The 11,328-nt window shown below is 46.9% G+C and overlaps 1 protein-coding gene across 4 annotated transcripts in view; it reads right to left on the minus strand.

The window, feature by feature from the left end:
* Positions 1-780, minus strand: part of Slc1a7 (solute carrier family 1 member 7) — a 45,340-nt gene extending 44,560 nt beyond the window's left edge. For 3 of the 4 annotated variants that reach the window (XM_076934512.1, XM_034503909.2, XM_034503906.2), the window contains exon 1: positions 466-779. In XM_076934512.1, coding sequence (XP_076790627.1) covers positions 466-630 — 165 coding nt within the window. In that variant the 5' untranslated portion in view covers positions 631-779. Of the gene's footprint in view, positions 1-465 lie in introns of all 4 variants that reach the window. The other variant, XM_034503908.2, reaches the window with a different exon arrangement.
* Between the last annotated feature and the right edge of the window lie 10,548 nt (positions 781-11,328).

Genomic DNA, 11,328 nt, shown 5'->3' on the forward strand with positions numbered 1-11,328 from the left:
GCACAGTTGTCCCAAGCCCCTGTCTGGTGATGGGAATCTTTCAGCTTTTGCTCTCTGCACTCCAACCCCTTATCTTCCCTGTGTATCACAATAGTCCTCCACATAAAGGGCGTGATCCATCACTCCCAACTTTGATACACCATTGAACCTCATCCTGCTGGTCCTGTTGCATAGGAAACATCCTGGACCCTGGTCACAGGGTTCTCTGAAATCCCCTGATCTCCCTTCCATTGCTCTCAACCTAATACTTTTTCAGTGACATGTCTTTGTCCCCAACCACCTTACTGTGCTGGCTTTCTGGCTTTGTTGCTACTTTGCCATATACTGACATCTCACATGAGTGGGTATTTTTAATACCCATGATACAGATGGGAACGTTGAGACCCAGAGAAGCAACCTGGCTCTCCTACTGTAACAACTCTAGGAGCCCCAGTCCCACAGACCCACACACCCTAGGGGCCTGACCTGTGGTGAGAGGCGCTGGGTCCTGAGGAAGAAGCCAAGGAGGCAGCCCACGATGACAGACAGCACAGACAGGATGAGGAGCCCGTTGCGTTTACACACTGCCCGCCCTCGAGCCAGGACAGCGCCCAGCACCATGCTGAGCCCAGCCTGTTGGCACCATTCCATGCACTGTAGGATGAGGCCCAGGTCTGGGCTGGAGGCACAAGCCTCTCTACTTCCAGGTGAACAGAATCCTAAGCATCTATCACCAGCCTTGCAGCCATGGTCTGTGCAGCCGCCCAGAGGTAAACCACAATCCTATTACCAGCTGCATCATTAGGAGCTAGGAGCAGATTAGGGCCTGGGAAATTAGAGCAGGCCACGTGGTTGGGGCATCCAGTCCTCAAAGCCAAATGCTTCTCTTGAAGAGGGGAGGGACCAGACACCATGAGGAAGCAGAGGTGCTTCACTCCACCTCATTCCTGAAAGATGTAGAAGCAAGGCAGCGAGGTACTAGTCACTGCCCACCTCAGTGAGTGCTAGTGGGCATCTGATGGCTGCCTTAGAAGCATGTAGTTCTGTCAGCATCATTCATGCTAATGACAGTCCCCTAGGAGTGAGCGCTGTGAGTGTGGCACTTTGCCAGTGCAGGTTCAGAATAAACGAGGTGGCCTGGCTTGCCCTGTGAGCTACTGTCAGTCATGGGGACTCAGCACCACCACCTTGGGTCTGGGTTCCGGTCTCCACATCATTGTGATCTGATGACCTCAATGAGATCTGAAACCCTGAAAACCTTTTTTCTAAGAGGGTAAGCCCAAGACGACCCACCCCACATCCCTCAGGAACTGTTACTTATTCATTTTTAAAGTACTTTTATTTATTCTTTTTTATATACATATAAACAATGTATCTTGATCACATCTGAATGAAAAAAAAAAGAAGAAGAAGAAGAAACAAGAAGGAGGACATGATTGCTCCTAGGTATGGAGGGGAGAAGGTTCATTGTAGGTAAGAGGGAGAAAACAGCCAGAAGTATCTGGAAGAGTCTAGATGGATGTGGCCAGACTGAGCTGGGCCATGTGAGGAGAAAGGGGGAGGAAGGGCAAGAGAGGAGCCGGGATCAAGAGGGGTCTGGGCCAAAAACTGGTGTAGCCAAAATGGCTGAGATCTAGGGACCAGAGGAGCTGGGGTGTGGGAAACCCAGCTGCTGGGCTGGAGAGTTCAGGGTTGGGCGTTGGGAAAAGTGTGCCAGCCAGGAAGATCCTGTAACAGGTAGGGAGTGAGGGATGCTGGGAGGACCTGGGGGCCAGTGTCACCTTTGATATGTCAATAAGCATCTCAGCCATTTGTCCTGGTCTGAGACTTAACAACATCCACCCACAAGAACAACTCCTCCAGGACCCTCCCCAACACATGCCCTTCCTACCTTCTTGTTCCCTTCTTCTTTAAATAATCCAGACTGCAATTAGTGCTGTCTGCATGAGTGTGGACAACCTACCAGCACACACGTGCACACACAACACACACACACACACACACACACACACACACACACACACATAAAAAGATGATTCCCCTTCCCTCAGCAGCCTTCAGTTGCCAATAGCTCCTGAGCCAAGGGTGAAGCTCATAAGCCCCTCCCTCACCCATGCTGGAATCTTTGCCCAGCTTGATCTTGTGCAGGTCTTATGGGGACAACCAGAGCTTCTGTGGACTCGTGAGTGCATATGCAGAAGAGGACATGTCACAGCACTCTGCCCATCCTTGAGCTCTCAGTCTTTCTGCTTCCTCTCCTAGGATGTTCCCTGAGCCTTGAGAGGGTGAAGTGTTTAACAGTCTCTCATTCTCAGTGCATTGAGCCGTCATACATCAACTGCTGCCCGCTGCAAAGAGAGGTTTCTCTGGCTAAAATTGATAAAGGGAATGAACATCACTTTTTAGAAGGTAGTTCTACAACAGTCCTGTCTAGCAAAAGAATAATAGGTCCCGCTGTATCAGGGTCTATGACTCTCCAGCCACAGGCCTTGGTCTAGATTTAAGACCCCAAGGTCTGCTTATTTTTAAAGATGGAGAAGCCCAGGAAATCTGCATTTGAGACCCAGGTCTGCTACTTGCTAGCTGTGTGATCCTGGACAAACCATCTTATCTCTCTCTGCTTCAGACTCCTATAAAGCAGAGATGATAATAGCATCTAGCCAGAGGGGCTACGAGTGAGGACAATGGGGAATTCTAGGCACTGAGCAGCAACCAAACGACCATGGTTGTACTTCCTGCTCTTGCTTGTGGCCTGCCCTGACCTGTAAGCCAGCAGGAACTAACCTGTCTGTGTCACTAGGCATCTGTAATCTCATTAGGGCCAGTCAGCCCAGTCAGGCTGCAGCAGTGGGAAGCAGGCTGTAGTGGAGGTGGGGCTATGACAGGGATGGAATACACATACATACAAGATGGCTGCCTCTTCTCTCAAGTGGCCAGAGCGGACAGGGTGGGGAACTGCAGGGGGAGGAAAGGAAGCCAGGCACAGGCCCTGATGCCATAGCATCAGAGATAGATTTTGATCCCAATTGAACAGCTTGTGGCCTTGTCCTCAGTCCTGTCCTTTCCAAAGAGAGCGGAGTGAGAACACATGCACAGAGCAACCCCTCCTCCTGGCAGCTTCTGCTTGGCAGAAGAGGAGCTTGGGTGCTCATTAGTCTGAGGACTTTTTCTCTCACTCTCACTCTTAAAGCTCAGAGCTCCCTGACACACCTTCAGCTCCAACAAATGCCTCACTTTTCAGTTTATCAGGATTAACTGTTGCTTGGAAGATCTGGGTAGACTTCTCATAGGTTTTAAGCATCATCTAGGTCCACCCTGAGCTATGCTACAGAGTGGGCGTGGCTTGCTTTCCACTCTGGTTCTAAGACTTTGGTTCCTGGATGCCCCCAGCATCCCATCCTCCCACACTCTGACCCTCCGGACCACCTGCCCATCCACCACATGCCAGGTCTCTTCAGTGATTCCAGTGTCTTTAAGCAAGCAGATGTTCTGGGTACTGGAGATAGAACAGTGTGTCAGACACATTGTGGCTCAGAGAACCTCCCAGAAAAGGGACTACTTCATACAGAAGTATGAACGTCTGCTGATGAGCTTGCTACAGACAGCTTTGAATTAAATCTGAAGGCTCCCTTGTTAGAACCCTTTAATAGATCACTCTGGCCCACAGCAGCAATTGTCCTTTATGATAAGACTAAACATGCATAATTGTGGTGGTGTGAGTAGGAGTGACTCCTATAATGCATGTGTTAGAATGCTTGGCTCATTGGGAGTAGCTGGAGTAGCTGTGACACTGTTGGAGGAAGTGTGTCACTGTGGAGGCGGGGCTTTGAGGACTCCTATGCTCTAGCTGCATCCAATGTGGAATACAGTTCTACATCTTCGGATCAAGATGTAGAATTCTCAGCTCCTTCTCCAGCACCCTGTCTGCCTGCACACTGCCATGTTCTTTGTCATGATGATAATGGACTGGACCTCTGAGCCGTACGTAAGCCAGCCCTAATTAAATGTTTTCCTTTATAAGAGTTGCCATGGTCATGGTGTCTTTTTACAGCAGTAAAACCTAAACTAAGTCAATAATTATATAAAACAAACAAGTTTAGGAAATGCTGGTAAGACAAATAAGACTAAGTCAGTCAAGTTCTTCATTCTGGTTCAGCTGAAAATCAGCTTGTTAAGGCCCTGCCTGGATGTGTGACTTCACTGCTCGTGTGTGCCTAGCATGCACAAGGCCCTGGCTCCTATCCCCCTCACCCTCCAGCATAAACCAGGCATGGGGTGCACTCCTATAGTCCCAATATGTGAGATGTTAAAGCAGGTGTTGGGAGCTGACTCCTAGCAGAAAGCGGCTATCATCTTTGCAGCCATCTCAGGCCATATATCCTGACAAGAGATTTGTTTTCAACAGCCTACAACAGCTGAGCACACTCTGATAACATCTTGTTTATCCCACATATCTTGTTTTGCTGTTTAGTGCCCCCAGCTGCAAGGCGCACGTGGTATCCACGCCTACAAGGCACGTGGCAAAGTGTATAAATACCCAGGATTTCCTTGCAATAAACCAGACTAGAGACTTGATCAGACCTTCTGTCTTGTCTCCATTCTTCACATCTCTTCCCCTCTATCCCCACTCTCTCTTGCTAGACCCTGACCAGTGGACTGGAACAGCAGCTCGGGCCGGGACACAGTGGCCCCCAAGCTGGGCAGTATACTCCTGGGAAAGTGTGTTTCCATATGGAGTGCATTAGATCTTCAAAGCTGATGGTTGACTCCCAGCCTTGTTGTGAGGACCTCAGAGAGTTCTGCGGCTCTGGGACTTGGGGTACATACACAGGACCTTGGGACCTGTCCTTATTGGCTTCTATTGCTGTCAGGAAAAAAACATGTCCAAAAGTGACTTTGGGAAGGAAAGGGTTTGTTTGGCTCACACCTCCGTCACAGTTCATTATTAAGGGACATCAAGGTGGAAACACAAGCAGGAAGGAAAGCTGGAGACCGGCGCTCAGCAGAGGCCTCCAAGGATGGATCAGATGGATAAGACAGATTCGATGGATTAGTGGATAGGATGGAGAGATGGATCTGATGGAGAGATGGATCTGATGGATCTGGTGGAGAGATGGATGTGATGGAGAGATGGATGTGATGGAGAGATGGATGTGATGGAGAGATGGATCTGGTGGAGAGATGGATCTGATGGAGAGATGGATCTGATGGAGAGATGGATCTGGTGGAGAGATGAATCTGGTGGAGAGATGGATGTGATAGAGAGATGGATGTGATAGAGAGATGGATCTGATGGAGAGATGGATCTGGTGGAGAGATGGATCTGATGGGTAGGATGGATGGCTACTTACTACTGGCTTGCTCTTCTGGCTTCTGTTCAGCTTCCTTTCTTATACATCCCAGAACCACCTGCTCAGAGGTGGCACCATCCACAGTGTGTTCCCTCCCCCCACCCCCCATCAATCATCCAAACAATTCCCTACAGAGTTGCCTGCAGGCCAATCAAATGGAGGCATTTTCTCAATTGAGGTCCCAGCTTCCTCAGGGCCTCTAGCTTGTGTCAAGTAGACAGAAACAAAGCAAAATCAGAACTAAGCCACATAGGGTCTCTCTTTCCCCATCACACCACACACCCTCTGCCTCTCATATGGAAGAAATCCTTCCTCAGCCTCTCAAATCTTTGCCTTTGCTGCTTCTTCTGCCTAGACTGTCCTTCAGTGTCACTGCAATCCCAGGTCACATGCCACTTTTCCTCGACACCCTCTCTGACCACCCTCAGTATGCATCTCTGTCTTGACCTGCAGCTCAGGTCAGTGAGTTCCTTGCCAAGTAGCTTTCATAAGTGCACAATAACCTGTGATATCCCATACTTGGAAACATCTCTATGGAAGAGTCCCACAATTGGACAGTGGATAGTGGAGGAGCCCCACAGCTGCCGGTGTGTTCTGGAGTCTCACAGCTATGCTGTGTGTTGTCTGTTGGTATCTAGGGGCCTGCAGGTGTTAAGCTGTTGGAACAGAGAAAGTTATTGGTGCTTTCAGCACGTGCCAGTCTGGAACCCTAAGGCAGCACAACTCTGCCAGGGTATGTCAGTAACAGCAGGGTGACCTTGCTTGTTGAAGAGTGGGGAGAGGCACAATAGGCTTGCCCAAAGAAGCTAGAAAGCAGTTCGAGGGAAGAGCTTGTTCTGAAAGAGATATGGAGGTTTGGGGGTGGGGGGGGAAGGGGGCTGGGCAGAGCTGGAGAGCCAGTGACTTCGGGGCCTGGGGCCTGGTTCCTTCCAGCGGGTGTCAAGACACATTAGCTGAGCTGTCTAGCCCCTGGTTGGGTTGGGGTGATGACAGCTCTGGGTTTGTTGGCAGCTTTCCAGAGACATACCAGAGGCGCCTGCCTCTCCCCAGCTCACCTCCCCAGCTGGCCAGGGGCTGAGCCCTTCTGGGAAGGTTGCTGTGGGCAGCCAATCCCACAGATATGAATTCCTGGTATCCTTCATCACTGGAGACCTGGCTAACCTCTGTGGAGGGGCCCAACTCTGCCTCCCCGGCCTCACTAGATGGAGGAAAGCGGTTTGGTGGAAGGCTCATGACTGCACCTGCTGTCTCCTTCCTGCCCTGTCTTAGGGAACTCAGGCCTGAACCCCAGTGAGATCAGCCACTGTTCCATGGGGAGCACTCTGTCCCAGCTTCCGGGAGCACTCTGACTTCATCACCTGGACTTGCAGGAATGCTGTGCCTCAGGGGAGCCAGCAGGATAGCTGACCTTCTGAAAGGACTCACAAGACCAGCAAAATATCTGGTCATAAAGCCTGTGTCATCAAATCTTACTATTTAACTAAGTAAAAGAAATAAATAAAACATAGAATGCAATTGCTCAATCAAGCTAGTCATATTTCAGGGTTCAGTGAGCTTGTGGCCACACTACTGCACTGTGCGGTCACAATCCATGCTGATAGAGGGTTCTAACAGACATTCTAGGTGGCAGTGAGCTAAATTCAAATCTCAGCTCCTTGTGGATGCTGCCTGGTGTTTCTGAGGGTAATGAGCCTGCTGTGTTCCTTCCCTGTTATGAAAGCCCGTGGTTTCTGCATCGTACCGTGCTGCCTCTCACTGGAGCATGTTGGGTAAAGTATAAACTTAACACATGGTCAGGGAAAGTTTCAAAGCCAGTTAGGACTCTTTGTATCAAGTCACAGAAAATTAAATCAAACTAGCAGAGGTGAAAAGGAAATTTATATGTGGGCCGATGGCAGAATCCATGGGCCCCAGAGCCAGGAGGGCATTTTCAGAATCACTGTAGTGCGTCTCTGCTCACAAAGCATGAAGACAAACTCAGAAGGCATTAAAACAGCTTGCCGGCTTCCACAGTCCCAACTGGTCGTCTGGTTTTATTTGCTACCTAATGTAATTCTCTTGCTCAATTCTTGTTGTTTGTTTTGTTTTGCTATAGGATCTCCTGTAGTCCAGGCTAGCTTCAAACTTGCGATCCTCCTGCCTCAGCCTTCCAAAATGTCAAGAGTATAGGTACTCTGCCAGACTCGCAATGCCAGTATTGAGTGCAAATGTACAGCTGCTTGCTTGGTGTGGTAAGTCATTAATCCTAGCACCCGGGAGGCAGAGGTAGAAGTATCTTTTCAAGCTTGAAGGCAGCTGAATCTATGTAGTGAGTTCTAGGACAGCTAGGGCTGCCTAGTGAGACCCTGCCAAATGAACAAACAAAACTGTTTAAATTCTATTCAGAACTCAGAATTACCCAAATCAAATCATGGTTTGTGGTTTGTGTCTCACACATGTGTATGCATTCTGCTTTTTAGCAGACCCGGGAAAACACTGCACCGAACTGCATGTATTTCACATTTCAATGAGACATATTCCATGGGTGCTTTCTGACTGTGCCTAATGAGTAGGGAAACACTGAGAGGGGCCAGTGTTTCACTGTGAGTGGCCCGCCATTATGGGGAAGGCGCGTGAAAAAAAAGGCCATGAAGTTCCTTGGCTGAGTTTCCCAGAATGCGTTCTGTCCTTGGTGAGTGCAAATCAAGATGCATTTGAAGAGAGCACAGTTCCTGGAGGCTGTTGGTGCTTCCTGCTTGCCCACTCGCAGACATAACATGCTTCTCTTGAGTTTGCTTACATCTTGCTGTACTCCCATGCTTCCCTGGCTCGCACCCATGAGGCGTGCCGCAAACAATGTGAGAATGGAAAGGCTGAGGCAGCGCCGGGCTTGCGTGGTAAACATCTCCTCTAGTTCCAGATAGACTCACTGGCCCATCACACACTGTATATAGAACACGAGTTCAAAGGTAAACTTAAGATGGTTTTATAGGCGATGATAGCAGATTGTTAAAGCCAAACACGAAACCCTTCTGAGTACAGGGCTTATGTGGCCGCGCAAACCACGGGCACTGAACCCCCCCCACCCCCCATGTTCCTAAGGCGGGGCAGGTTGAGGATGTCAGAACCCACCATCAAGGTGGAGCCCAGCCCTGAGATCACTGCACCAAGTACGGGCTGGCTGGAATGCTCTCCCTCTCCAGCCTTTCCTTCTGAGACCAGAATACTCGTTTATACTGTATTTCTCTATCTTTACACAGGGTTTCACTCAGTAGTCCAGGTTGGCCTAGAACTTTCAGTGAGATCACAGCTAGCCGAGCCATCACAACTGGTCCACTCATGCATTCTTCAGGCAACACACACACCATGGGCAGCTATGAGGAACACAGACCTCAAGCAAATGACTTGGGTTTGATTTGGTTACCCTGTGCCTTGGGCTGAGTTTTCTTACATATAGCATGGAAATAATGACATTCTAGCATACAGAGGTGAACTCACACATGTGATGCTCAGAACAGTTGTGTTCATAGTAAGCACTGCCTGTATGTATGTAACTGTAGTCATCTTATTGTTCTGTCAGTCATAGTCTAGACACAGGGGACGCTGTAACACAGATGACCCCTAATGTATGATGGTTCAGCTTGCAGAGTCTTAACATTATAGTGAGTGTATCAGAATGTAAATTAAGGAACCTCCAGACTCACCATAGAGCCTTACAATGGGCTTATGAGAGTATTGTGTACATTTAATTTTTTATTAGTTTGTGTGTGTGTGTGTGAGTGTGTGTGTGTGTACATTTGTCTAGTGTGCAAGAAACCCTGAGTTCAACTTATAAATAAAATCTAAGGATGCCACTGTCAAGATGTAGGCTTTTCAGGGAATAGTGGCCCACTTAGTAATTCAGAGACTGAAGCAGGAGGATCACTACAAGTTCAAGGCCAACCTCATTTACACAGCAAATTCCAACCTTCCTGGACTACACAGTGAGATCCTGTCTCAAAAAAGCAAAACAAAGAAGTGAGTCTTAGCCATCTCATATAATTATTTCAAGTGTTTATCTCAAATATTCCTTCCCTCCCCATTAGCCAGTATCCCGTTTTGAACATTGCTGTAAACACCTAAATACTAAATTACATGTACTGGTACCTCCACGCAGTGATGAGTTACCAGGTCACAGGTGATACAGATGTTTGCCATTACCTAACCATGTCAACCACTTCCAAATCAGTTTGGCCATGACATGTTTATTCACTATGTATGGAAGATCCCATGAAGCCACACACTCACCAGCATTTGGCACTGATTAATCATTAACTTTTGCTAATCAGCTCAGTGTGAAGCAGCATTCTGTGCAGTATATTTGCATTTCCCTGATTCTTACATTTGCATACATTTAAATATATTACTGAGCCATCTGTGCCTCACAGTGGGTGAAAACACTATTGATTTCTTTTGAATATTTTTAATAGTGATGCCTTTTTTACTGATATATAATCTACATATTAACTATCACTTATACGCATTTCTCTAGCTTTAGATGCCTTTAGATAGCAGAAGCTACAACTTTTAATGTAAGTGAATGCATCTATCCTTTCCTTTATGATATGTCTCCTTCTGTCTTGTTTTAAAAACTGTGGAAGAGCTTTGCATGGCATCCATGGGATTTGGGCTTTGATTTAACACTGAAAACACAAGAAACAACACCCAACCTTCCCTAAAACAATGAAGTTACTCTCCTGGGCACATTTCTAAGAATTAACATATGTTACTTTTCTTATGTCTACCTTTAACCAACCTTGTTAGATGGGTGTGAAATCTAATATCGTTTTTCTTTACGTTACTTAATTGTCCCACATATTGAAAATCTACCTTTTCACCTTAAGCTAAAATAGCTACATTGAAATAAAATTAAGTGTGTATCATTTGGGTCTGTCCCATTGGGTGATTGTCTACACTGTTGTTAACAGTTTGTCATGATTACTACAAGTTTATGGTCATTTTTAAATACTTTTCATTTTTAAAAGATTTCTTTTTTGGCGCATGCCTTTAATCCCAGCACTCAGGAGGCAGAGGCAGGTGGACTTCTATGAGTTCGAGGCCAGCCTGATCTATAAGAGTTCCAGGACAGCCAGGACACAGAGAAACCTTATCTTTAAAAAGCAAACAAACAAAAAAAGATTTATTTTCACTTTTTAATTATGTGTGTCTTGGCAGAAGGGCATGTACCTGAGTGCAAGTGTCTAGGGAGACCGAAAGAGGGTTGGAGTCTCTGGAGTTGGAATTGTAGGTGGTTGTAAGCCACCCCATGTGAGTGCCTGGAACTGAATTCAGATCCTTTGCAAGAGCAGCATATACTTTTAACTGTGGATGTATCTCTCCAGACATTCTGTACTTAGTAAAAAACATTTATTTTCAGGAAATGGTGTTGATGTTGGGTCCAGTTCTACCTCCCAGCCCCATGCTCCCAGAAATAAGGCTCAGACTCAAAATATATTTACAAATACCTTGGCCATATAGCTAGACTCTTCTCTGACTAGATCATGACTTAAAATAACTTAAAATACCCCATTTATTCTAGCCTACATTCTGCCGTGTCTGGTTACCTGTGCTCAGGTACTATGCATCTGTCTCTTCACATCTTCCTGGGCCAATCTCCCACCTGGATATAAAATGTTTTTTGGTTTAGGAGTAGATTCAATAATCTACCCCTATTTGTCTAATTTCTTATAATATTTCTCTATCTTCTCCTCATATCTTTTCAATTTCCTACCTTACCCAAGAAAGGAAGAGAAAGGGAAACAAAAAAGAAACCCATGGATCTAATCTCCATATTTCATCTTCTCCCTGTCCAGGACTATAGTTATTTCTAATTATCCCCTAAAATGACAACATATAACTCATAAAATGACCAAAACTGTCCACCTCAACTTAAGAGCCTGGGGCAATGGTCTTTTGGTAATTGCTTCCTACAGAACTGAGTGAAGAACTCCTGTTTGGGGGCCCAAGAAAATTAGAAAAA

The sequence above is a fragment of the Arvicanthis niloticus genome, chromosome 5 (assembly GCF_011762505.2).
Source record: "Arvicanthis niloticus isolate mArvNil1 chromosome 5, mArvNil1.pat.X, whole genome shotgun sequence".
Lineage (NCBI taxonomy): Eukaryota > Metazoa > Chordata > Mammalia > Rodentia > Muridae > Arvicanthis > Arvicanthis niloticus.